Source organism: Mus musculus, chromosome 14, assembly GCF_000001635.26.
Source record: "Mus musculus strain C57BL/6J chromosome 14, GRCm38.p6 C57BL/6J".
Taxonomy (NCBI): domain Eukaryota; kingdom Metazoa; phylum Chordata; class Mammalia; order Rodentia; family Muridae; genus Mus; species Mus musculus.
Genome location: NC_000080.6, coordinates 70,162,535 through 70,189,269, shown reverse-complemented (window position 1 = coordinate 70,189,269; position 26,735 = coordinate 70,162,535). Strand labels below are relative to the sequence as shown.

At 52.0% G+C, this 26,735-nt stretch overlaps 2 protein-coding genes across 20 annotated transcripts in view; both read left to right on the top strand.

Moving 5' to 3' along the window:
• The window catches only part of Sorbs3 (sorbin and SH3 domain containing 3), a 31,556-nt gene extending 22,754 nt beyond the window's left edge, over nt 1-8,802 (top strand). For 14 of the 15 annotated variants that reach the window (XM_006518736.4, XM_030247697.1, XM_030247698.1 and 11 more), the window contains 5 exons: nt 2,286-2,411; nt 4,134-4,442; nt 5,163-5,263; nt 5,498-5,604; nt 8,039-8,802. In XM_006518736.4, coding sequence (XP_006518799.1) covers nt 2,286-2,411; nt 4,134-4,442; nt 5,163-5,263; nt 5,498-5,604; nt 8,039-8,100 — 705 coding nt within the window. In that variant the 3' untranslated portion in view covers nt 8,101-8,802. Of the gene's footprint in view, nt 1-2,285; nt 2,412-4,133; nt 4,443-5,162; nt 5,264-5,497; nt 5,605-8,038 lie in introns of those variants that run through there. The other variant, XR_003950830.1, reaches the window with a different exon arrangement.
• A 2,795-nt stretch (nt 8,803-11,597) lies between these two features.
• On the top strand, nt 11,598-26,649 carry Pdlim2 (PDZ and LIM domain 2). Of its 5 annotated transcripts, none has more exons than NM_145978.2 (10): nt 11,598-11,661; nt 13,963-14,057; nt 14,782-14,933; nt 17,486-17,555; nt 17,659-17,810; nt 17,972-18,050; nt 21,226-21,305; nt 21,482-21,609; nt 23,063-23,180; nt 24,477-25,052. In NM_145978.2, exons 2-10 carry the CDS (start codon nt 13,965-13,967, stop codon nt 24,652-24,654), a joined length of 1,050 nt encoding a protein of 349 aa, NP_666090.1. In that variant the 5' UTR covers nt 11,598-11,661; nt 13,963-13,964; the 3' UTR covers nt 24,655-25,052. The 5 variants fall into 5 exon arrangements, with proteins under 5 accessions (NP_666090.1, XP_030103570.1, XP_030103571.1 ...); XM_030247710.1 differs by lacking the exon at nt 11,598-11,661 and adding an exon at nt 12,371-12,591 and having other exon boundaries at nt 21,485-21,609; nt 24,477-26,649; XM_030247711.1 differs by lacking the exon at nt 11,598-11,661 and adding an exon at nt 12,422-12,591 and having other exon boundaries at nt 17,659-17,699; nt 24,477-26,649.
• The last annotated feature ends 86 nt before the right edge of the window (nt 26,650-26,735 follow it).

Here is a 26,735-nt window from a genome sequence, read left to right as displayed (position 1 = left end):
CTCTGCCTCTGCCTCCCAAGTGCTTGGCATCAAAGGTGATTGCCACCAGGACTGACCAAATTGCGATTATTATTATTACTTTTTTTTGTTTTGGTTTGGTTTGGTTTGGTTTGGTTTGGTTTGGTTTTTTGAGACAGGGTTTTTCTGTATAGCCCTGGCTGTAGACCAGGCTGGCCTGGAACTCAGAAATCCACCTGCCTCTGCCTCCCAAGTGCTGAGATTAAAGGCGTGCGCCACCACGCCCAGCATTCTTATTGTTCTTGTTGGTTAACTTAAACTCTTTTCTCATTACCTTCGTGCTGTCCCTTTGATAACTGGGTAGGCTGTTGTAATTCAAGCTCTGGTTTAACAGGTATTACAGATTCTGTCTACCCATACATCCTTTCTGTTTTCAGTGCAGTTTTACTGAGTTTCTACAGTCATCTCGTCCAGCAGTCATCTACAGCTTAGTGTGAAATGGTTGGTTAGCTTATTGGTTTTTATGAATAGGGTTAACCAAGAAAGCATGGGGATTCAGAGCCCTGATGGGACCAAAGGGCAGGAGGGACCAGGACACTTAAACCAAGGGCCACTTGGCCCTCAGCAGTGGTAAAAGATGCAATAAATTGATCCAGACCTAGTGGCACATGATTTTAATCCTGGCACTTGGGAGGCAGAGCCAGGTGGATTTCTGTGAGTTCAAGGCCAGCCTGGGTTACTTAGTGAGTTCCAGAACAGCCAGAGATAATATAGTGGGACTCTGTCTTGAGAAATCAAATCAAATCAAACAACAACAACAATAATAAGTCCTCAGCTTTAGAACAAGTCGCTCTGCAGAGCCCTTGAGAGACCAGGGTAGAGAAAGGGAGAAGGGCCATGACTAGTTAACAAAGATGGCCAATTTCCAAGATGGTGGGCTTCTTCCTTACCCTCCTGACTTGAGACAAACGCCTAACAGCTCCAAACACATGCCGTGTAAGCCCTTGTTCCCTCCAGCAGGCCCTGATAATGGACTGGTTCAGTAAGTTCGAGGCCAGGCCATGTTACACTACAGTTGTGGGCCAATCAGACATCCTAGCTTTTTTAAACTGGCCAACCCAAAATCAGGAAAGGGAGAGCCTTCAGATGCCCTCCAAAGAGACTGGACTCTTTAGCTTCTCTTGCAGAGGGTCTTAGTCTCTGCGAGTCTGCTGCATATGTGTGTATTTCTTCAGCCCCAAGAAACGCCTTTCCCAACAGCTGATTCTGTTTGCTACCGTCCACGGGGCTTGATCTTCTGCTGCTGCTGCCTGGTGCGCTCAAGATTTTTCCTGCTGCAGTGAATTAAAGGCAGTGAATTAAAGGCAGTGGTAGCACACGCCTTTAATCCCACCTAGCATGTGGGAGGCAGAGGCAGGCAGATTTCTGAGTTTGAGTCCAGCCTGGTCTACAGAGTTAAGTTCCAGGACAGCCAGGGCTACACAGAGAAACCCTGTCCCGGAAAAAAAAAAATTCCTGCCTTTTAATTCTTTAACTAGCAGAGTAAACAAACCTGCCCAAGACCTCCAGACTGTATGTCTTAGTCACTGTTCTATTGCTTTGAAGAGATCATGACTGAGACAACTTTTATGGAAGGAAGCCTTTAATTGGGGTCTTACTTACAGTTTCAGAGTCTTAGGTCATTATCATTATGGCAGGGAGCAAAGTGGCAAGGTGCTGGAGCAGTAGCTGGAAGCTATATCCTGAGAGAGAGAGAGAGAGAGAGAGAGAGAGAGAGAGAGAGAGAGAGAGAGAGAGAATTAAGAATGAATCACCAGGACTAGGCCTGACTTGAGCTTTTAAAACCTCAAAACTCACCTCTAGAAACACACTTCCACCAACAATCCAACAAGACCACACCTCCTAAGCCTTCAAACAGTGTCACTCCCTAGTGACTAAGCATTCAAATATATGAGCCTATAGGGACCATTCTCTCACTCAAACCACCACACTGGATCACCTTCATTTGCCTCTGTGGCCCACATCTGTAGCTCTGTAGTTGGACTGGCTTCTATCTTAGCACTCACCATCCTGTTTTTGCCTGTCCCACTGCACATCAGTCCACTGGAAAGTCTTCCTCCAGGAAGCCTTCTTGGATGACCCCTCTCACCCGTGCCTGCCAATACTCACACTGCCACCCGCTAGGCTGTATCTGGTCAGTGTGTAGATGTGACATCTGACCAGGGACAGCCTTGTCCACGTTGTCCTCTGCATGGCTCCCTCTTCTGGGAGTGTGGGTGTGTATCCATTGCTACCTGGTCTGAACTTTGCTCACACCATCCCTTCAGGTTCTGCCTGCCGATGAGATTCCCAAGCCCATCAAGCCGCCCACATACCAGGTGCTGGAGTATGGCGATGCAGTAGCCCAGTATACCTTCAAGGGAGACCTGGAGGTAGAACTGTCCTTCCGAAAGGTGAGGCCAGTCAGGGCATGGTAGAGTGGGGCAGGGGAAGGCGAAGGGGAGCCTGCAGAAAGAAATGAATATTTTTTTAAAATGTCAACTGTACCCAGAATTTTAGTTTTTTTCCAGTTTCTCGGGATAGGTTACCCCCAATCTTTTATTCTTTAACCCCAGTACTTGTGACTGAACCAAGGGTCCCTGTCACACAGGGCAAGTGCTCTATTACAGCATTTTATTTTTAATGTTGGGGGGGGGGCTCTTGCTAAGTTACCCAGGCTGGCCTTGAACTCATTCTGTAGCCCAGGCTGGCCTAGAACTCACTGTATAGTCCAGGCTGGCCTTGAACCGTTTTTTAAAAACACGAATGAGTATTTTGCTTGTGTGTATGTATGTACGTACCACATGTATGCAGTGCCTATGGAGGCCAGATGTAAGCCCCAAGCCCCTGAAATAAAAGTTAACAGATGGTTGTGAGCCTCTATATGAGTGCTGGGAATGGACTTCCTGGTCCTTTGCAAGAACACCAGATACTCTTAACTACTGAGCATCTTTCCAGCCGCAAGGCCTTGACCTTGTGATAGTCTTGCCTTAGCCTCTCAAATAGCTGGAGTTATAGGCCTGTTGCATGGCTTGGCCAACATGTTCTACTTTTGAAAGAATGTTATGAACAATGTCTTGCTCTGTCATTCAGGCTGGCCTAGAATTCACTGTGTAGGCCATGACGGCCTGGAATTCGCCGTAGTCCTCCTACCTCAGCTGCTCAAATACTAGGATTACAGTATGGTATGAGCCATCAGGCTTGACCCTACCGTTGTGTCTTTAATCACCTGGTTGATGATCGTAATCTACATTTTAAAAGGACTAGAAATAAGTTTTGTGTGCAAAGGGCTCTGTATCAAACATGAGGCCCTACGTGTGTACATACATGTATGCATGTGTGTATGTGGGTTCTGGGATGTTACTCACAAGCATGTTTGGGGCTATAGATTATGGTAAAGTATGAAAAGTTTCTGTGCGATGAGGAACTGGCCTTCCTTTGATTGAATTGGGGTTGGAGGCCTAGTGAGTAACCCTAGGAAAGACTGGGTCCACAGATATGCAGAAAAGGGGTGGTGGGTGGCTGGGAAGGAGAGGACAGGACAGTGTGGGGTGGGGACATCCTTCTTAGAGTAGCCTGCTGACATGCTGGCACTTCTGTGCCAACCTCTATCAGCTTGTCCTGAGAAGGCCGCCTGCCCTGGGAGAGGGTCACAGGACACGTGTGTCAGGGCAGGACTGAGTTGTGACGCCATGCTACGATCTGTCCATTGCTATGTAAAAGACCACGCTGGATTCTGGGTCTCAACACAGTGTTTGGTCTTCCCATTTAAGGAAACCAAGCTTAGAGGGGCAGAGCAGCTTGCCCAAGGCCACATAGCTTGGACTTGGCACTGGGGAATTGTAATTGGGGTTTGTAATTAGCGATTGTCGGTAGGGATTGATAGTGTTGTGGGCTTTGCCAGGGGGGAAAAAGCTGATCCAAATCCAAATGCTGCCTGCTATGGGGCGAGTTAATCTTCTACTTGTTCCTGACTCCTCTCTTTTTAGCTTAGATAACCTGCTGACCCTTTCTGAGCCTGATCTCTCATACATGTTAAAGTGTTAGGCTTGAATGAAGTGACCTGGGTGAGCCACCCTCAGGTGTGTGATGCTCAGGAAACCCCTACTGACAAGAACTTCTCTCTGACCCCTCAGGGAGAACGCATCTGCCTGATCCGCAAGGTGAACGAACATTGGTATGAGGGGCGCATCACTGGCACTGGACGCCAGGGCATCTTCCCTGCCAGCTACGTGCAGATAAACCGAGAGCCCCGGCTCAGGCTTTGTGATGATGGTCCCCAGCTCCCTGCATCACCTAACCCGACAACCACTGCTCACCTAAGCAGCCACTCCCACCCCTCCTCAATACCTGTGGACCCCACTGACTGGGGAGGTCGAACCTCCCCTCGACGCTCCGCCTTTCCCTTCCCCATCACCCTCCAGGAGCCCAGATCCCAAACCCAGGTGAGGTGGCCTGCTTCTCACACTGCCTTCCTATCCTCTGACTGGTCCACACTGGTAATCCTTCCTGGACAGCTTCCGGAGAAGCGGGAAGCTCGGCAGAACTTAGCCTAGCTCTGTCTTGCTTTGGCCTTAACCTCCTTAAGGCTGTTCTGATCTTTGATCCTCCAGCTCAGGGAGGGAGGCATGGGCAGGCCCAGCTAGGGGACCTGACCCTCCAAGATGTCACTTTTTCAGTGTAGATCTTCAGCAAGGTACAGCACTAGGTATCAGGGCTCTGGTATTTGCATGCTATATGGCCCACAGGCATAGAGCTTGTACTCTTTGGGTTTAGTCTCCCTGTATCAAAAAGCTAACAGTTCCCACAGTGGGAGACTAATGAGGTAGGTTTGAGCAGAAGTGGTTGGCAGCCCTTCACTGTGCTCTTGGCCCTGGGTCCACATGTTCACCCAGCACGCCTCTCTGAGCAGGTACAACTGCTCCTGGCTCCTGCTGAGGCCTGGTTTGTCCTTGCTGGAACTCAGAAGTCCAGCCATTCACATTGCTTGGGACCTGGGCCCACATCCAAGTGCCTCTGAAGTGAGCTAGTCAGATCCACCCTCTTGGGCCTGGGAGCTTGATGAAAAAGCATGAAAACAACTCCTGAGACTGTGGGACCCCTAGCTACTACGTCTACCTCATACCTCCTCCTCATGCCCCTTCTTTCTTCCCGTGAACCCCCAGAGTCTCAATACCCCTGGACCAACCCTGTCCCATCCTCGAGCCACCAGCCGTCCCATAAACCTGGGACCCTCCTCCCCAAACACAGAGATACACTGGACTCCGTGAGTACCAGCTGGGGAGGTTTGCCTTGGGAGGGAGTTGTTGGCAGGCAGTACTAATCCAGGGTCCTACCATTGCCCCTCACCTACAGGTTGGAGAGACTACCAGGTAGAGCTAGTCTCTTGGTGCTTAGGTGATGGGAACGGGGCACTGGAAGTGACAGCTCTTTGCAGAACTTCCAGCAGGTCTGGGAAGGAGCCCGAGGCCTCTGGCTGCCATGCTGCCATTTCCCACAGGTACCGGGCCATGTACCAGTACAGGCCCCAGAATGAGGACGAGCTGGAACTTCGAGAGGGGGACCGTGTGGATGTCATGCAGCAATGTGACGATGGCTGGTTTGTGGGTATGTAGCCTGTGGAGGGAGATGGCTGGCCAGAGAGAGGGGCCTTAGGGTCTCCCGTGGGACTTCAGTGGCAATGCTGAATCAGTAAAGATGTATAGCCAACACCCCCACCAACCTTCTGAATTGACGGTGCCTTCCTTACTGTCCTGAAGAGAGGCTAGGCTCAGGAGAACAGCCTCAGCTGTGTGCTCCGCCATAGAGTCACACTTGGGACCAGATTCCTGACTCCGAGGTCCCTGCTTCTCCCCTCTGCATACCACTGCTTCCTCAAGCAGGTCTCACACCCTAGTGTCCTCTCCCCTGCTCCCACCCCACCCCACAAGCTGAGAAACAACCTAAGATGTCAGCCAGCCTGGCATATGCCTTTAATCTCAGCACTCGGGAGGCAGAGAGAGAGACCAGTTCTCTGTGAGTTTGAGGCCGGCCAGGTTGACTTCCAGGATAGCCAAGGCTATCCAATAAAACCCTATTTCAAACTCCCCCCACCCCCACAAAAGATCTCAGCCCTTCACTACTGGCCCAAGACATTGTACTTCAAGGACTTAAGACCTAAAGCCTCATGCTGATCTTGTCTGGTGCCCGCTGACCCACTTACCAGATTCCCTAAAGTGGGCACGCCTTGTATACTCTTGGCCAGGGAGAGAAGAGAATGGCTAAAAGCCCTGACTTCTGACAAGCAGACTTTGGAGCCCAAAGGATTAAAGCGCTACCTCGGCAGAGGTCACTGGGTAGTATAGTCTTTTCTTTCTTTCTTTCTTTCTTTCTTTCTTTCTTTCTTTCTTTCTTTCTTTCTTTCTTTCTTTCTTTCTTCCTTCCTTCCTTCCTTCCTTCCTCTCTCTCTCTCTCTCTCTCTCTCTCTCTCTCTCTCTTTCTTTCTTTTTTGTTTTTTGTTGTTGTTTTTTTCGAGACAGTGTTTCTCTGTGAGTTCCTGGCTGCCCTGGAACATACTCTGTGGACTAGGCTGCTCAAACTTAGAAATCCGCCTGCCTCTGCCTCCCAAGTGCTGGGATTAAAGGCGTGTGCCACCACTGCCTGGCTAGCCTTCCCTTTCTAATCTGACTTTCAGCGGCTCAGTGCCAGGCATTTTTCTCACACCATGGGAGTTAGAGGTCCTCACTGCTTGTTTTTCTCATGTGTTGTAGAAAAATATTAACCTCAGTCGGGGGTTTCTACCCCCACCTTTGATCATTCAGTTCCCAGGTAAAAGACACACAACTTTTAAATGTATAATAAGACAGCATTAGATCTGGGCCTATATTTACTCTCTAAGCTATTAGTATCTACTTCCCTATCAATAACCCCAAGTTATAATAGCTTGCCCTGATTTATCTGGGCAGCTCTTACTCCAACTGGTCAGCTCTCATGGCCAGTTCTCACAATCCCTTACCTCATGGCATCTTCCTCTCCTCCTCTCTCTTCTCTCTTGTGTTCCTACCTCTGACCCCCAGCTGGGGAACCAAAGCCCCACCTACATCTCTTCTGCCCAGCTATATAGGCTGTTAGCATCTTTATTCTACCAATGGTTTTAACCTAAGGAGCAAGGCTACATAGCATCCCTTGGTGTGCAGGATGATTTTCTCATCCCTGGGGGCAACCAGACCTTGAAGGACAATATTTAGCATTACAACACAACAATATGCTAGGTAGTGGTGGCACACGCCTTTAATCTCAGTACTTGGGAGGCAGAGGCAGGAGGATCTCTGAGTTTGAGGCCAGCCTGGTCTATAGAGTGAGTTCCAGGACAGCCAGGGCTACACAGAAACCCTGTCTCGAAAAACAAAACAACACAACAACAACACAGCAATAGACCAAACCTCAACACTCACCCTCCTTTGCTTTGACATTTCTTTTAAACTACATATGAAGTTTTGTAGACTTCTATTGACAAGAAGAAAACACACCCTTTCTATAGCAGAAGCCGTAATGTTATGGGGAATGGCTTGGACCTGTGCCTCTGATATTGTATCCAGTAGCCACATGTGGCCAGTTAAGTGTAGATTAGTTTTAAAAAGATGGAAAATAAAAATCCTAGCCCCCTTTTCATACTAGTTCATTTCAAGGACATTCCCTTCCGCACCCCAGGACAAGTTTCTCCAGCAAGTCAGAAGCCAGCTCTACCCCTAGGCAGCCCAATGGTCATCTTTGAAATGAAGGTGTTCTATTATATCAGTGGATTCCTCCCTATAGAAGATCTGTGATCCATCATCTCAAGTCCTGTTTGTTTGTTTGTTTGTTTTTGTTTGTTTTTCAAAGAAGCACGGAGTTAGTGCTGTGCAAAGTTGTCTTGGTTGGTTGGTTTAGAAGTGCAGCGTTGTTTGTACCGCTAGGGGGCATGAATGAGGCGAGGCAATCAAGCCCTTTCTCTGCGAGCTAGCAGTTCCAGGTACTGTCAGCGGAGGGCGCGCCCTAACCCGCGTAACGCCTTCTTTTTCAGGTGTCTCCCGGCGAACTCAGAAATTTGGGACATTCCCTGGAAATTATGTAGCCCCAGTGTGAGTGGTCTCCATGGCAGTTTGGAGCCAACGAGGATCGGGAGGGGAGCAGTAGCACTATGGGAGGGAGAGAGGCCTTCCATAGCCTCCTCCCCAGGACCTGTGCTCCCAGCTTCTGCAGAGACCCCAGCAACTTTCCCTCCAAGCCTCCTTGAAGTCCGATTCCCACCCCGCAAGTCACAGGCATTCCTTTGACAGCCCCCTTCACCGCCCCTCAAATACAGACATCTGCTTTCATGTGGAGACTGTCTCCAGGCCTTATTGAGACCAGACCCCTAAGCCTCCAACCCCCCAGCATGTCCCCTAATGGGGACTGGCTCTCGCTTCACCCCCATGGGGTTCCTCTAATAAGGACCAGCCTTCTACCCTGGTGGAGACCAAAGGCCTCCTCCCGTTTCTCATCAGCTTGCCTGCTACCACTTTGCCTTCTGGCCTCCAGCTGGGCCAGGAAGCAAGGTGGGAACACCTCCTCGGCCTTGAAGGCCCAATGACAGGCCTTGCCTCAAGGCCTTTCCTTCTCAGAGCCTCCTGAACCCCTGGGTAGGGCCTCCCCATGTACCCTGCCGACTGACTGAGGCACACAACTTCCCTGGCTTATCAGAAGATTCATTTACAGGGAGACAAGCTTGCTGCCCTAATTCCCAGCTCTCCCCAGTGTCCAGATCCTCTCTGGAAGAGACTATAAAATAAACGTGGGTGCCAGGGACCTGCCTGTCTGCTTCATTATCCTTTGGGTGGGCATAGGGGGAGAGGCTGGGAAGGGGGATTCTGTCCATTTAGGAATGTGGGATTTCTTTCTGTCATGGGTTGTAGTCCGAGCTAGGTGAGCAGGGGTGACAGGCAGAATGGAGCAGCTCCAAGCACTAGAGGTACTAAGCACTAATGCCAGCAGGGACAGGGCAGGGCCTGATGGGAGAGTCCAGGGTTGGGGGCTGAGATATGTTCTTGATTCTGGAGCTGTTACCACGAGGTTGCCGGAACTTGGTGACATTTCTAACTATTCCCCACTAAAGTTTTCCTTCTCTGTGCTCCGTTGATACACCACACCTTTGTGGTTTTCTTCTCTGGGATCAAGTCTTTGTGCATTCAGTTTGGGAAAGCTGGGAGTGGGTGGGGCAGAGGTGGTCGAAGTAACTCTGCTCACCCAGGGCTTGGTGGCCTCTGGGGACATTAGCACATCCTGGGCCTGGCCTTTCCTCCAGAAAAGGAAAACTCCATTCTGTCTCTTGGTGAGTCAGAGTCGTACTCTGTGACCCAGGCTGGCCTGGAATTGGAGGTCAAACTCCTCCTTCAGCTTCTACGGGAGCCACCTCAGCGGCTGATAGAAAGCACCATTCTTGGCTGGGGCTGACAGTTGAGCAGGCAGTAAGGTGCTACGCACGTGTCACCTAACCCAGACAGTACAACTGGTGACAGGAGAGAAGCTCTGAACTTCAGAGGCTGAATCCTCAATGGAGGTTGGCATCAGCTCAACCTTATCACTGCCTACCGCCTGCTTACCAAGTGCCCTGAAATCCCTGTCCAGAGGCCCCTGGAGCAGGAGAATCACGTCGGACTTGGGGAGGGACTAGGGTTGGACTGCCTCTATATTTTTCCTGGTACTCTTGGCTCCTTGACCTGTCACTTAAGGTGCCCTTATCTGAGGCAGGGTTGATGACGGGAAGAGTGATGCACCAGATCTGTCAGGACTGGGGAAAGCCTAAGTGCACAGGGCAATGGCCTGGCCCTGGCTGGTTTCTTGAGCCTGGGTGTGGCTTGGACCCTAGCCAGGATGGTTAAACAGCTGCTTGCAGAACGAGACCTGCGTGCCACCGTGCCCTTCTCCATTCCGTCGCTACACCCAGGACTCATCTTGTCCTGGCTCTGGATTGACAAGTCCAGCCCATTCTTGCCTAGAAATAATGACTCTCTAGGGCCCTGGTGGCCTGCTTTTGATCCCTTAACCTAGTGTTTTATATTCCTTGGTGCCCTCATGAAACAGTTCAGGGTTGAAAGATTTTCGCCCCACTCCTGGACAGATCCAAGCCTCTTTGATGAGGCTCTGGAACCTCCCTCACAGCCACCAGGCAGGTCTGTGAGGTGCCCACTTTGGCACCTCGACCTGGTGAAGAGATCCAGAGGCTGCTGGATGAAGGATGTGACTTGCACCAGGCACAGGATCACTTAGAGCAGGACAGGTCCTTTCTGCTAGTCAGTTGACTTTGCAATGGGATTTGTGGATACTCCGTCCAGAGCAGGGAGAGTTGCAGACGAACCTTTGTGTGTTTACAGAGCCTGTCTGAGGCACTGAGGACAGTATGGCACTGTACTAGTTACACAGTAGGTGCTCAATAAACACTTAAGATTGTTTGAATCATTGATTGGATGAGATGGAGGTGAATTCTTTTCTGTTGTCTCCCCTCCCTACCACATCCTTCAACCTTTCTGCTTTGTAATCCTTGAACTTCTCCTCTGGGAAATCAGGTGTTTAACAAGAGAGTAAGATGAACATTACTGGTTGGGGGACGGGGGACGGGGGACGGGGGACGGGAGGGGGGGGCGGGGACCGAGGCCCCCAAAGAGCTGTGGAAACTGCTTTTCCTGGCTTTGTTTCCCAGTTGCTGTGGTAAAACACTGTCAGAGTCAGGGTTTCTATTGTTGGGATAGAACATGACCAAAAGCAACTTGGGGAGAAAAGGGTTTTTACAGTTCCACAACACAGTCCATCATCAAAGGGACTCCAGGCAGGAAGTCAAGCAGGAGCGATGGGGCTTGATCTTCAGGGCTTGCACAGCCTGCTTTACTTATACCACTCAGGACCACCTACCAAGGGATGGAACCGCCCACAGTGGGCTGGGCCCTCCCGCATCAATCAGCCATCAAGAAAATGTTCCCCCCAACAGCCACGCCCACAAGACAGTCTGAGGGAAGCAATTGCCCGGTGAGGTGAGATTCCCTCTTTCCACAGAACTCTAGTTTGTATCAAGTCGACAAAAAGTAAACAGCACACCACGCAACACCACACACACAGTTAAAGGAAGCCATGACACTCGAGGATCGGACAGTGTGAACCCCAGGCAGTGCCTGCCCTACCCGAGGGCTGCTCAAGAGGTTTTCAGGGAACTGAGGGTAGAGCTTAAAAGGGAGAATACGTACAGATCTGGGGCCCTGTCTTCAATCCCCAGCACCAAACCAAACAAACATAAAAGGCTTCCAAACTAGCTGCGGAGGGAGAGCAGGTGCAGCAGACAAGGGGCCCCTCTTGGAGGCCCCTGGAATTAGTCTGTGGTAGAGCCATTTACCTGCCCAAGGAGAGACTGTGGGAGGTGGGGCCAGGGAGGCAACCTGGCTGGCTGGGAAGTGCAGAGACTCTGAGCCACACCGATGCGCGTCGTAGGTGAGGAGGATGGTGAGGGTGGCGAGGGCAATTCTCTTGGGGAACTCGGAGAGAATGACTCACACCCGAGGCAGGCAGGTTACAGCTGGGTCCACAGGTGTGCTCTACGCTGTGCCAAGTTGTAAGAGCAACTGAAGAGGCAGGAGGCAGCTGCGTGGGCTCTCAACTCCCCAGGGCAAGAGTTGCCAGGTATAGCTCTGGGGGACCCTCTGGTCAGATGGCTCCTCCTTCCTGGGCCTACACCTGCTCTCCCCACCTCCACACCGTTGCCCTGAGTCATGGAGTCTGGCATAGGAATTGGGCAGACAGGGTCCTCCGTAGTGCTTAGAGCTGGCCCATGCCAGGCAGAATGGTGGGAGAGGAGGTGCCTGATGACCCTGCCAAGTGCTCTCTATCTCCTCTGGGTCTGGGCATGTCTCCCTGCTCAGGGCAGGCTTGCGGGGGTATCTGGGGCTAAGTCACTGCGCTGGCAGTACAAAGCCAGGGGCATCTGTCTGGGAAGAGATAGGAGGGTGGAGGTGTGGCCCAGGCTTGAGATGTGTGGGTATCGGGACTGTATCTGCTCCAACATCGGAGCCAGGAGTGGGCAGAAGAATCGGATGGACCACAGACAGGTCCATCAAGCCAGCGGTTGTCTGACAGAGGTCTGGGGACCGCGACATCGAGGGATCCTTTCCTATTGTGGGGTGGGACGCAGTCTCTGTATACTGCGCACCGTGGGGATGGTTTGTCATTTGAACCGACCCCCTGTGCTTAGGGACAGTCCGGAGGATGTGGACACCTCGGAAGGGTCTCAGTCTAGAGGCGGTTTTCAGGAGGGTCTGCTCTTCTCGCTCGCCCACTTCCAGCTCCCCCACAAGGCGCGGGCCAGGTGGCGGCGCCCCGGCTCGGCAGCGCAGAGGAGGCGGCTTCCCGGGCCAGGGGCGGCGGCAGGGGCGGCCCCGGGATCACATGGGCGGAGGCAGGTCTGGGAGCCCCGGGCGAGCTCTCCCTAGAGTCGGACAGACGGCTGCGGTGGAACGGCGGCGGCTCCTCGTCCTTACTCCCTCCGTTCTTCCCTCCCTCCTTCCCTTTCCTGGCTGGCCTGACCGCCCAGCCCGACAGGCAAGCGGCAGCCAGGTGAGCGCGCGCCCACCTGCACCCTCCGCGGGCCACCGCCCTCGGCGATCTCCTCCTCACCGGACCCTACCCTCGGCCCAAAGCCCCTTTTCCCTGAAACTTCTCTTCGACCTGGATACCCCTTGGCTTGGGTTCTCCCCTGACCCAGACACTCGTCCTCTAGTCCCAGTCCCAGTCCCACCCCCAACCCCCTCCGCCCCGGGGTATTTTGGACTTGTTGGGAAGCAAGCTTGAGAACTGGTACTGGGGACAGCCAGACTGACAGCTAGGCAGTTCACTGAGTCCACTGGTCGGCTCAAAGGTCTGAGAATCTCAGGGCGTTTTCAGTCTTTCTGTGATCAGCCTGGGACACCGTGGCTGGGCCTGGGTGAAAGGCAAAGCCAGTTGCCTGGGGGACAAGACAGTCGGACTGCTGGCCTGGACAGCCTCCCCCTCCCCCCAGGCCTTGATGTTCTTGAGATATTGGACATACTTGCTGACCCATATCTCCCCAGGGACAGCCTGAGGATGGGTGCTGGGCTGGGTGGTGCCCAGGCTGGCATTGCAGCTTCCTGCCTGGGTTGGCTCCTGGCTCCAGATCTAGAGGCTCAGGAAATCCTAGGAGGGCCTGGTCCACAAGGACACTCCCTTGTGGGTCAGCGGGGGCTGTGGATGAGAAGTTTGTGGCCAAACTGGCAGCATCATGAACTTGCCCTGCTGGCCAGTACCAGGGTGGCTGTGGGTGTGGGTGTGCTTCCCTTGGCAGATGAGCCTTGGCCTCCTTTCTCAGGCTGCTCACTAGGGTGCAGCAGGCCCCTAGAGGAGGTAGCAAGCTTCCTCTTGTTCATCTGAACCCAGCTGTTGGGGTCAGGCAGGGAGCCAGGTAGCCCCTCTGAAGACCTTAGTCTGACACCTGCCAGCCCCAGCCTCTGCTAACTTCTTGCTGTCTGGTGGGGCTATCCTGAGGCTTGCTGTCCTCCTGTATACTCTATACAGAGTGTAGAAAGTATTTTGTGCTCTTCGTTTAGGGAACAGGAAACAGGTAGTGAAGGGGTGCGGGGTGCGTTCACTCCTACCACCTGCTAATTCCTTCCCACAGTTCTCCACCAAGCACTTGTATGGAAGTCTGACCTCTTGTCAGTGGGACTGCTGCCTGTCTTAGGGGATCTACTAGTCTGAAGACCCTAGAAGGGGGAACTCAGAGTCTTCAAGGCCTCCCAGGGTGGGGGGAAGTGAAACTCTTAGAAGAGGGAGGGACTTAGTCACTTCCTCTGTCACCACCCGCCAGGCCCAGGCCCTGCTGGGCTGCTCTGAGACCAGCCACCGTCTTCTCCCTTTGCTTTGGGGTGTACTGTGGAAGTGGGCCCCACCTCCCAGTCTTCTCTTCCTCAGGCATGGCGTTGACTGTGGATGTGGCAGGACCAGCACCTTGGGGCTTCCGAATTAGCGGGGGCAGAGATTTCCACACACCCATCATTGTGACCAAGGTAAGGGCTGTTTTTAGGAGATAAGGAGCTAGCTACCCCCTGAAAGGGGGTCTTGTTCCCCACGGGTACTTTCCCCAATTTGTTCTGGAGCCTGGAGTCTTCTGGGGCAATGTTGGCCAGGGGAACAGTTGTGCTTTGTGGCATGAGTATGTGAGGGCTCCTTTAGGAGGGCCATTAGAAGATGAAAGGAAGGGGACCAAGGACAGGGCCTGCCCTTTGCCCTAAGTCTCAACCCTCACACCTGCCGGCAGCCATTTAGGGTAGTTACACAGGGCAGGTGCTTCTGCTTGCTCTTGGGAGCTTGCTAGTTTCTTTTTCACCCAGGCTCGGGCCCAGGTCCTGGCTGGAGAGCACTCAGGGCAAGGGTGGTGTTTAGGCAGCCACCTGCAAGGTATGATTTGCACGGGCAGGGTTCTCTATCCAGAAGTATTCCCAAGCTCAGTTCCTGACATTCTGCCATCACATTCCTTGGGAGGCCCATGTTTGAATGCCAGTGTATGGGGGATTTGGGGGGAGGTTGCCACTCAAGCCTGTAAGGGATTAGCTGAGAAGCTGGCAAGACCAGGAAAGACAGAGAAAAAGGTGGTAGAGGTGTACTGTCTTGTTTCTGCATTTCCTGGGCAGCAGAGGAAACCTTGAGGACCCTTCTGCTCCAGTCTCCTCAAATATACTCCTATTCAGGGTGGGTATTCAGCAGCCAGCATCTGGCTTCTCATCTCTTTAGGTCACAGAGCGGGGCAAGGCTGAAGCAGCTGATCTCCGGCCTGGCGACATCATTGTGGCCATCAATGGACAGAGTGCAGAGAACATGCTACACGCGGAGGCCCAAAGCAAGATCCGACAGAGCGCCTCACCCCTAAGACTGCAGCTGGACCGGTAGGTCTTCTATCTCCACTGGCAGGTCTTGCCACCTTTCCCTTTTCTGCACTTGCCCAATGCCAGCCAGGCAGCCACCCTCAACCCTGCCTACAGCCCCAGTGCAGTCCCATCCCAGCCTTCCCAGGCTCCTCTGGCATGTCCTGAGCTCTGGGACTATGGTAGGGACATGGAAGATATCCCAGTGACCATATGGGCATAGGTGGGCACCGGGCTGGGCATGCAGCCATAGGCGAGGTGGGGCAAGCTGGCACCGGCTACCTGGAAGCCCAGGTTTGACTGGTTCCCAGCCATGAGAATGGTACAGGGTGTGGGCATGGAGTGGTTGAAGAGAGGCAAGTTCTGGGCATGGTGTACCCTAGCCTGGGTTTCTAGTACCATTGTATTTGAGAGATGGCTTTTTTTTTTTTTTTTTTTTTTTTTTTTTGGTAGATCCAGGTAGAGATGGGGATTAGGAACTCACAACTGAACAAAGCTCATTGTCCCTTCTTCTCACTGTTTTGGGCTTTGCCATTGAACGTGGGTCCCTACACTCATAAGGAGTGTTGTGTGTTGAGGGGAGGGGCAGGTAGAACATCACAGTGAGTCAGAGTTCAAGAATGCTGGGAGATCCCTTGGTCCAAAGGCTCTCTGAGCAAGCCAGCAAAGGTGTTGATCTCTCTCTCTCTCTCTCTCTCTCTCTCTCTCTCTCTCTCCCTCTGTCCCACTGCCTGGCTTTTTTTCTGGCCTCATGTCTGCAACCCTCCTCCCCTGAGGGCCCTGCTAGTAGGTAAGACTGCAGAGGCAGGCTGCCATGGTACCAGCCCTCTTCATTCCACTCTGTCCCTGAGTGTTTGTAAGAGAGAGAGACCTAGAAGAGGAGGAGGGCGGAGGGGGCCTCATGGCATCTGGGAATGGGACCAAAATCCACAGGAGGTGGCAATCAGGGGAAGACCTGATGATACCTTTGCTTGCTGTTAGATCTTTCCTGGAGGAAACTGGCCACTGGGGAATGGGGGCCTGGCCAGCTCCACACCAGGCAAGCCAAGGCTCTGGGTGTCTTGGTTCTTCTGCCAAGACCCTCCTCAATTTTCCTCCCACTTTCCCAGGAACCATTCAGAGGAACCTCAGCAGCTCTGAGGCAGGAACCCCCTTACCCTGACCCTGTACCACTACCTCAGTCTAGGAAGGCAAAGGCTCCTGCCAGCACTCTAGAGAGGTGACCAGAGGCCCCAGGAATGTAGTATAATGGTGAGCAGGAGGTGGCTTTGGGGGTGCTCTCCACTCTGTCACCTCTCACCTCCAATGGTCTGCCACTCTAGACTCCTGTCAGCTCTCCCGGGAGGAGTGTCAGAGAGGGTCCACTTGGGTCAGGTGCTGGGCCTTCTTGGAGCTTCAATCTCCAGAGTCCATCTGCTAGTTTAGAAGGGAGGGAAGCCTGGCTCTGCCCCCTTGTTTTGCTGGGGAAGTCTGGGAAAGGAATTCCGAGTGACTTTCCCCGAAGATACTGTGTCCATCCTTAGAGCAACTGATAGGGACAAGCCTATAAGTGAGGAAAAGTAGGTATTTGGCTCAGCCAACAATGGCTTTGGGGCTTGGGACAACTCATTTTCTTTACTTTTATTTTATTTTTATTATTTATTATGCTTTTATTTTTACCGATTCACTTTACATCCTGCTCATTGCCCCCACCTCCTGGTTACTCCCTCCCTCATTTTCTTTCTTTCTCTCTCTGTCTCTCTCTGTCTCTCTCTGTCTCTCTGTCTCTCTCTCTGTCTCTCTCTCTCTCTCTCTCTCTCTCTCTCTCTTTCTTTTCTTTTCCGAGACAGGGTTTCTCTGTGTAGCCTTGGCTGTCCTGGAACTCACTTTGTAGACCAGGCTGGCCTCAAACTCAGAGATCCACCTGCCTCTGCCTCCTAAGTGCTGGGATTAAAGGCGTGCACCACCACTGCCCGGCTCTTTTTTTTTTTTTTTTTTTTTTTTTTAAGATTTATTTATTTTATATATGAGTGTACACTGTCACTGTCTTCAGACACACCAGAAGAGGGCATCAGATCCCATTACAGATGGTTGTGAGCCACCATGTGGTTGCTGGAGATTGAACTCAGGACCTCTGGAAGAGCAATCAGTGTTCTTAACCACTGAGCCATCTCTCCAGCCCCTCATTTTCTTTCTTAAGGCTTTGGTTTCTCCACAGTTTAAAACACAAAAGGGGTTATTTACATGGAATTAGTCATGTTCCTCAGAATTGATGGAAGGCAGTTGCTGTTTCTGTGGCAGTCTAGATGAAATGAAAGAAAGGAGGGATGTGGGTCACGTGAGGAACGTCTGATAAACTGAATTTATCAAGCATTCTGCTGAAACTCTGTCCTTTCTGCTATAGTGCTGAACCTGAGAGGAATGGTGGTTTTATGGGAGTCATTTGTTTTGAACTTAACAAAGTTAAAAGTTCAATGGCCAAGTGTCTTGGAGACTTGGCTGGTCTGAAGGCCCGGGCCTAGGAACAGTATTCAGGTAGGGTGAAGTCTAGGATCCCGTGACAGACCATCTCTTTCTTCTCTCTTGTCCCTCAGGTCCCAAACAGCCTCTCCTGGGCAGACCAATGGGGAGGGCTCCTTGGAAGTGCTGGCAACCAGATTCCAGGTAAGCTGGGCCTTCCAGTCATGAGCTACAGCGCCCTCCAAGTACCCTCAAGGGTGCAGCCAGCAGGGTCATGCCAACTCTTTCTTGGCCCCTTTCTCCACAGGGCTCCCTGAGGACACACCGTGACAGCCAGTCTTCCCAGAGGTCTGCCTGCTTCAGCCCAGTCTCTCTCAGCCCCAGGCCTTGCAGCCCCTTCTCCACCCCACCCCCTACCAGCCCAGTTGCCCTTTCTAAAGAGGATATGATTGGCTGTAGGTGAGCATGGCTGAGTACCCTGGCCAAGTGGGCCACCAAGTTTGAGCCTGGCCCCTCGGAGTCTCAGTAGTTCTGTGTAGGGGACCCTGGGCTCCCTCCTCCCTGGGGCAGGCTGGGTAGGCACTGCACCACATTGTTCCCCATTCCCCTGCTCATTTCAGTTTCCAGAGTCTGACACACTCTCCAGGCCTTGCTGCTGCTCACCACTTGACCTACCCTGGCCACCCCACCAGCCAACAGGTGAGGCTTTCTAAGGGAAGGAGATGAGAGACCTGCCTCCCGAGCCACTAGCTGCCCTCTGGCAGTACCTGACCATCCCCTAGTGACAGGTCCGTTATACCCCTGAGCCAGCCAGAGAAGCTAGCTAACACTGAGGCCACTTGCAGTCGTCCTCTCTCCTGTCGCTCTGGCCCCCTCCGTGTCTCTGGCTTTCTCCCTTCTCAGTGTTTCTTTTGGGCTGTGGCTGAAATAGTTTTGCTGCTGTTGTTGGGGTGACTCCCTCTCCAGTGCTGGCTGCATCTCTCAAAGACATTCTTCCCTGGTTCCAAGCCCCCAACTCCCACCCCCACCCCTCTCCCCACCCCAGCAGCCTTGATCTCCTTCCATGCAGCCCAGAGAGACTCTGAGGGACCGTGTGGTTCTGCCTCACGCTGCCCTTGGCCTGTTTTCTGTCTCCTCCTTCCTCTGCTGGCCTCCTCCCCCACAGTCCCTCCGGCCACTGCTGACAGCTTAACCCCCAGGTGGTATTTCTCCTCCCCCAAGGACTGGGGCGGGGCAGATGACAACAGTTCTGGCCATCAGCCGCTGGGGCAGAGTGGCTGGGGGTATGTCCGGCCTTTTGGTGAAGGGAACAAGGCCCAGCTGCTGGAATCTTACTTCTGGGTTGGCTCTGCATTCCAAAGAGCAGGGCCTTTTGGGGTGGAAGGTTCTGCATTCCAATGAGCAGGGCCTTTGAGGGTGGTAGGAGAGAGGAAGTGGGGAGGGGGGTCTGGAGAAGGAAGGGGTTCAATTTGTGGTGCTGGGCCTTGTGCCTACCCCAGGGCCAGCTGGATGGGTGATGTGGCCACAGATCCATCTTTAAGGAATTTAAGATGTGGCTGTTGAGATAAGACAAACATGCCAAACAATTTTGAAACAATTAAGTATGAAGCGGTGTGGGATTAATTACAAAAGCAGGAGGCATTCTGGAAGGGGAGAAAGACAAGTAGGTTGGGTGGCCCGAGAAGGCTCAGCTGGGAGTTTTGCTGAACAGTGGAGGGAGATTAGAGGAGGGGGGTTGATTAGAGAATGAGGTGCAGTGGTCTGAAGTTCTAGGAGGGGGAAGATGGGTCCGAGAAAGACCCAACAGGTAGACAAGCTGAAAAGGAACTTGGCCCCCAGTTGGTGGGTGCATCCCTTCTGGGAATTCTACGTTGTTGGCCTAGCAGATGGTGGGTACTCAAGGGCATGTCTTCCTGTAGTGTCCCATCTGAGCAAACAGCAGCAGCCCCTGAGAACGTCTATGGGAAAATTCGGATTCCTAGGGAATTTATTATAAACACAGATCTCCGGGGCCCCAGCCTGGACTTGCTGCAGAGTAGGAATTGGGGACTCAAGAACAGGAACTTGTGGGGTTTTTTTTTTTTTTTTGTTTTTGTTTTTTGTTTGTTTGTTTTTCAAGGCAGGATTTCTCCTTGTAGCTCTGACTGTCTTGGAACTCGCTCTGTAGATCAAGCTGGCCTTGAACTCACAGAGATCTGCCTGCCTTGGCCTCCTGGAGAGCTGGAAAGCTGGGATTCTGTGCTGCTGCTGCTGCTGCTGCTGCTGCTGCTGCTGCTACCACTGGGCCAGGAGCTTGTGTTTTGACAAACCTGTTTGCTAAAGTAGGAGCTGGGGTCAGGTGACAGGCAGGCCCTGGCTGGTCCCAGTGCTGCTGGGGAGAGCAGGATCCTCTTCCCCTCTCTCTGGTCCTCAGAGTCAGGCTCGGTCGTCCCTCGGGAACTCTCATCCCTCTCCCTCAGCCAGCTGCTTCTCCTCAAGCACCCTCTGGGCTCTTAAGGATGCATTCATGGAAAAAAACAAAAAAACAGAATTCCTCACCCCTCAGGCTGCACAGATGGCAGCAGGAGTCAAGAGGTCCACACTTCCCTCCTGAGTCACACTCTTAGCATCTCAGAGGCCCCAAGACCACAGGAAAGAAGCACACATATGGTCTGATTAGCTTCCCAACCTTGTTGTGCTACAGAATTTTTGCAACAAGGCCATGAAAATATAAGTGTAGAAAGGGTGAAGCCCTCCTGGGGCCAGGGTGGGGGGCTGGGCACAGAGAGGATCAGGTCAGGCTCTGGGCTGGCCTTTCTTTCTTTTTTTTTTTTTAAGATTTATTTATTTATTATATATAAGTTACACTGTAGCTGTCTTTAGACACTCCAGGAGATGGAGTCAGATATTGTTATGGATGGTTGTGAGCCACCATGTGGTTGCTGGGAATTGAACTCAGGACCTTTGGAAGAGCAGTCAGTGCTCTTAACCGCTGAGCCATTATTCCAGCCCCCTGGGCTGGCCTTTCTTACTGCCCTGTAAGTCTGGGCTCACCTGCCCAGCCCGACCACCAACTCCTAAGTGTATGAGCAGCTACACTCTGCAAATATTGATTCATGCATTTGCTGGGGGACATTGAAACCCAGTTCTCTCTCTCTCTCTCTCTCTCTCTCTCTCTCTCTCTCTCTCTGTCTCTCAAAGATTTATTTATTTATTATATGTAAGTACACTGAAGCTGTCTTCAGGCACACCAGAAGAGGGCATTCGATCTCATTACATATGGTTGGTGAGCCACCATGTGGTTGCTAGGATTTGAACTCAGGACCTCTGGAAGAGCAGTCAGTGAGTGCTCTTAACCGCTGAGCCATCTCTCCGGCCCGAAACTCAATTTTCTTCTTCACTGTTGAGTCTAGAAGCTTGTTTCCCGTCTGCACCTGGAGTACATTCTTTACACATTTGTACTTCCATGCCCTTGTTGCAAGATGATTGGCTTCCAGGCATGCTTGCATTTCTGTTTCTTCTGTGGAGTAGGAGGCTGGCCACATCTCTACACAAGTAGCATGATCTACTATATTGTGGAATATATCGATATATCTAAAGGGTGTCTGTGTGGCGTGCCCACCCGACGTCCTCGTTTTGCTCCTTGTGGGATTCCCAAGTGTAACTTAAACATCTCTTTATCCGGCAATGGGCGTCTCTTCCCTTATGGGATCTCATCCTTGGTGCCTTGGCTATGAGGGCAGGGCACAGGGTACCCGATACCAGTGGGTTGTTGGAGGCTAGGCGCCCCCTTGCGTCGATTTTGAGAACAGCATCTTGTAAAGCACACAGAACAAGCTGGCCACCAGGGTGGGGGTGGGTGGACTGACTCCTCCCTGCCGTTCTCCTCCCACAGGCCGGCCACAGCAGCCCAAGCGACTCCGCAGTGAGGGTGCTGCTCCATTCCCCAGGACGGCCCTCCAGCCCTAGGTTCAGGTACTAGCAGGTCTTGCAGAGTTGGGTGAGCTCCTGGAGGGTCTGGACGGGACTGGATTCCTAGAGAGGGATGCGAGTCTCCGCCCCTTAATCCTCTCATATTTGTCTGCACCGGGGTGTGTCCCAACATCATTGCAGGGTCCTTATTCCTAGTTGTCTCTTCTACTCTTCCACAGCAGTTTGGATCTGGAGGAAGACTCAGAGGTGTTCAAGATGCTGCAGGAGAACCGCCAGGGACGGGCCGCCCCAAGGCAGTCCAGCTCTTTTCGACTCTTACAGGAAGCCTTGGAGGCTGAGGAGAGAGGTGAGGCCTCTAGGCTCTGGATGAAGTAAGGCTCCTTGGACTCTCTGGAATGAGGCCAAACAGACTAAGGAAGTAGCTTAAGGATCCATGGCAGAACTAGGCATTAGGGGGCATATGTCAGACACCAGTAAGTAAGAAGCTTACGTTCTGGTTGGGGTTACTGGGTACCCTCAGAAAGTGGTGGGTGGTACTAGTCAGAACCAGGAAAACAAGGGAGTGGTCAAAGCAGGGACTCTGGGTTGGGTCTCCAGGGAGGGCTTCTTGGAAAAAGAGGGATTTGATTTGGCCCTGAAACAAGATCCTAGACTCCATCAGCTTTCAGACAGTGGCCTGGCAGGAGTACTATGGAATGTGGAGGCCAGCAATCAGAGCGTTGGGTTATGTTCACTAGACACTGGATTGGCCTGGTAGCAGGGGAGGGTGTCCGGGGGAACTAGCTGTGCTGAGGCAGGGGCCTTGGAAGCCAGAACAAAGAACACTATGCCACAGACTGTCATGCCAGGCGAGGTAGCTCTGCAAACAACAGAGTACAGTCAGTTGCCTGTTTACTCATTGGAAATACACCGGTGTGTTTATCCAGTGGAACAGATATGTAGAGTATACCCGACCTCGACCCCCGAGGATTGGAGATATGGCTCTAAGAAGTTCCCACAGGTGTGCATACAGCAGTGGGATGCATGCTATCCCTCCAGGAAGTCATGAACCCTTTGTAGCAGCAGACAAGAACCCTGTCTTGTCCACAGAGAGGATGATGCTGGCAGAATAGGGCTTGGAGCTGCAGAATAGCCGGTCCCCGGCAGCTGGTTACAACTCTGTGTAGTGATCACAAGGCTGTTTGCGGGAACACGGGGCTAAATAAAAAGGTTTTCCGAACAAAGCCTGCCCATCCTGACTCTGAGGTCTCTATGGGAGGGGTCCCAGGGAGATTGGTAGTGGGTCGGTGGGGGGAGAAGAGTACAAACGTAAGGTCACTTCTTGGGTGCCACAGAATCTCAGCTGAAGCTTGGACAATGGCTGCCCAGTGCTTTTGTGCTTCATCTTAGTGTTCTCGCTGGCTCAGATGCAATGATGTATATAAATGTCCTTTGAAAGGGCCGAACAAAGACACTGTGATGGTCTTATGACCTAGTATTGTCTGTTTACATCATCATGACTGGCCCATGGAGAGACAACACCTACTTGTCTCTGGCAAACACTAGGCACAGACGTTCCCAGGTTGCTTTGGAAGGATAAGGTTCTTCATCAGCCTTTGCCAAGGCTCTGCCTCTTCTCCTTTACTAAGTGGCATCCCCACTGGCACTCTAGAGGCCCATGTAAAAGTGGGCCTTTGGCCACAAGAGCGGGCGTGTCCTGGGGAGGAACGGAGGAATGTCATAAAATGCCATTGTGTATAGCTGGATACCTCTGTGGTGGACAGGCAGCTCTCATGGACTCTGTCTCCTACCCGTCCCAGGTGGCACACCTGCCTTTGTGCCCAGCTCGCTGAGCTCCCAGGCTTCCTTGCCCACCTCCAGGGCCTTGGCCACTCCACCCAAGCTCCACACCTGTGAGAAATGCAGCGTCAACATCTCGTGAGTATTGGGGGGGCTGGGTGCCGAGCATACCTGGGGCTTCCAGGCAAAGCTGGGCCATCAGTCAGGGACCCTAGAGGGCAGCATGGCCAAATGGCATCCAGTTCAAAAATGAAGGCTTGGCTGCTTCCTGCTCACCCTCCTCCCTGCAAGGGAATGAAAAAAAAATGCTAGCACTTTTGGGTTTTCGTACCTGCTCCCCAAGCCTCTGTACCCAGATGACGCACCTCCCTCCTCTTAGAAAAGCCTGCTCTTTTTTCCCTATCCTAGGCTCATTTCTCAATGGGTGACATTATAATGCAGCCCTTCTCTCTGGTTAAAAAAAAATTGCTCACATCTCTCCCTAACTGCCAACACTGAAAGTCACGTGACTTTGGGCAACGCCTTGACCTTTTGTGGCTGCTACTTTCTCATTGGTGGGACAGGATAGTGTCTGGTACTCTGAAGAATGTAGGTGGAACGCTGATATATACTAGTGGCTTTCCCAGGAGGCTGCATCCCTGTCCCTGGAGGGCTTGTAATGCACAGAACACACAACTAACCCCGGGTTATCAGTTCTGATTGCACTGCCTTGAAATGCTGACGCTCTAAGTTCTGTATCGAGGGCCACTCTCTGAGAGCCACAGCCCAGGAGACATGAGGAATCTTCGTCAGTGTGTGAGACAGGGTCTGCCTCAACACTATATACGCTTGCCTCCCTAATGCTGTGATCGTAGGCCTGTGGGAGCTTGCCCGGCTTAGGGTGTAACAGTGTTACTTTTAATTAAACAAATAAGTATCAGTGTATGTATGAGTGTGGAAGTAACCATGGCAGGCACTCATGTGAAGACCAGAAGACAAAGTCCGGTGGTGATAGCACACGCAGGCAGATTTCTGAGTTCGAGGCCAGCCTGGTCTACAGAGTGAGTCCCAGGACAGCCAGGGCTACACAGAGAAACCCTGTCTGAAAAACAACAAACAAACAAACAAAACAGCTCTGGGGAGTTGGTTTTCTCCTCCTACCATGGGTTCTGAGGATGGTACTCAGGTTGTCAAGCTTGTGTGGCAAACTGGTTTTAGCCAGTGGGATCATCAGACTGGCCCATTAGAAGTCCCAGTCAGGGGTTTGTGCATATGAATGTTGATCCTTTGTTGGGGTTGGTAAAATGAAATTCCTGAGAGAGAGGCTTTTGGGAGCCAAGTGCCCTGAGATCTATGTGTCTGAGGTTCTGACTGTCAAGAGGAGCAGGTTTCCTGGTAATGGTGGCCTCATGCCCAGGTCCTCCTAACTGTCCTGTCTCTGTCCCCTTCCTGCAGGAACCAGGCGGTCCGCATCCAGGAGGGGAGGTACCGACACCCTGGCTGCTACACTTGCGCAGACTGTGGGCTGAACCTGAAGATGCGCGGCCACTTCTGGGTGGGCAATGAGTTGTACTGCGAGAAGCATGCCCGCCAGCGCTACTCTATGCCTGGAACTCTCAACTCTCGAGCCTGAGCCTCAAGGTGCTCGGCCTGTCTGCACTCTCAGACTCTGCAGACATGATTATACTGAGAGCAAGCAGGGAAGGGGTGATAGCAGGTGATAGATGATCTTACATGAACTAAGGTTGGGGAGTCCCCTTTGTCCTTGCTGGGTGAGGCCAAGGGTTGGGACTAATGTCAGGTTGCTAGTGCTAAGGACAGTTCCACTCTCTCTGGCCTTCCTCCTGCAGGCCAGGTTCTGTATTACGGTCTACAGTGGCTGCCATGTTTGACACGAAAGCGTATGGGGTTGGGCATGGATAGAAGCATCTAGAAGGGAATGGTGGGCCTGAGGTAAATGATATTCATGGTGTGAAGTTTCTAACATATGAACTCTATATACACGTGGATAAAATTAAGTAGTGTATTTTCTTCCTTCTTTCCCTTTTCCTGGGAGAAAAGTCCCTTAAGTCCCACCTACTATGCACCTCATTGCAGAGGCCTGTTTCTTATTTTTCTTTTTCATTCCTTGAGACAGTATGCCAGCTACCTCAAACTTAAAATTCTGCCTCTCAGCCTTCTGCATGCTGGGGCTATGCCTCACCACATTCAGTCACTCGATGCTTCTTCTTTTGCTTCTTCTTCTTCTTCTTCCTCTTCCTCCCCTCCCCTCCTCCTCCTCCTCCTCCTCCTCCTCCTCCTCCTCCTCCTCCTCCTCCTCTTCAGATTTGTTTGTTTATATGTATGAATACAATGTTGCTATCTTCAGACACTCCAGAAGATGGCATCAGATCTCGGTACAGATGGTTGTGAGCCACCATGTGGTTGCTGGGAATTGAACTCAGAACCTTGGGAAGAGCAGTCAGTGCTCTTAACCGCTGAGCCATCTCTCCAGCCCAAGTCAGTCACTTCTTTAAGTTGGGGCTCTACGCTTCTTTTACTCTTTTGTAAAGGTGCTCCTTTAAAAAAAAGGTTGCTCATTTTTGGAGGGAGGGGGTTTCTTCTCTGAAGCTCAGAGAGACACAGAAATGGAGGACCAGGGAAGAGCTTCCTGGCAAGACAGCCAAACCCTCCATAAACTAAGCTGTGGGCAGAGCTGGACTGGGTCTTGACCCACGCTCAATTGGATGCTACTAATCTCACTGACCAGCAGTATACACAGATGAGCAGAGCAGTCAAGAAGGGGGATCCAGCAATGGTGTGTGCATGGGTGGAGGAACTTGATCCCTCAGGCTGCTTGCTCCATTGGGAACAATGATCCATCAACCAAAGATAACCTTGGACCAGAGCTGTAGGATGGCCTTGCTCAGGAAGGACTGGTCTACAGATCGAGTTCCAGGACAGCCAGGACTACCCAGAGAAACCCTGTTGGAAAAACAAACAAACAAACAAACGAACGAACAAACAAAACATCTTTGGGGAGTTGGTTTTCTCCTCCTACCATGGGTTCTGAGGATGCTGCTCTAATGGCTACCAAGATTGTGTGCCAAAGTGTTTTCTGCCAGTGAAGCCATCAGACTGGCCCATTAGCGGTCCTAGTCAGGTGTTTGTGTATGTTGGACTGAGACAGTCCAACAGAGTATTCACTTCAAGGTACTACCCACCACCCACCAAGAGCTGGGTCTCAGCCCAGCTGGTGTGCTCATACTTGCACGCTTTGATCTGCTGACTTCATTGACAAGGGGGAAATATAACAGGTGTGTGTCTGGCGATCAACAACCTGCCCTGTGTGAGGTGCATTTGAGCAGAGAGGAGGTAGGGAATGGTATTCCTCTGCAAGCCCTTAATTTCTGGCGACTTATCAGCCACCCTTAGGTCCAACTTCAGAAGGTATTTCAGAACATCTTCAGGTGGCGGTGTGTGTCACAGGGCAGGGGACGCATGTGAACCTTTCACCAGGGATCAAAGCTAGCTTTGGAGGGTGGAATCTTGATGGCAGCCTTTGCTACCTGGATTTGGGAAAGTAATCTTGGCAGAGACTGTTTTGCCTTCTTAGACACCTGTGAATATAATTTATACCTTGATGTAATCATCTCACCTTTTGCCTGGATGCCTGCCTGAAGATGTGTTTGTATTTTTATAGAAAAGATCAAGGCTGGCTGGCTGGTGGCTGGC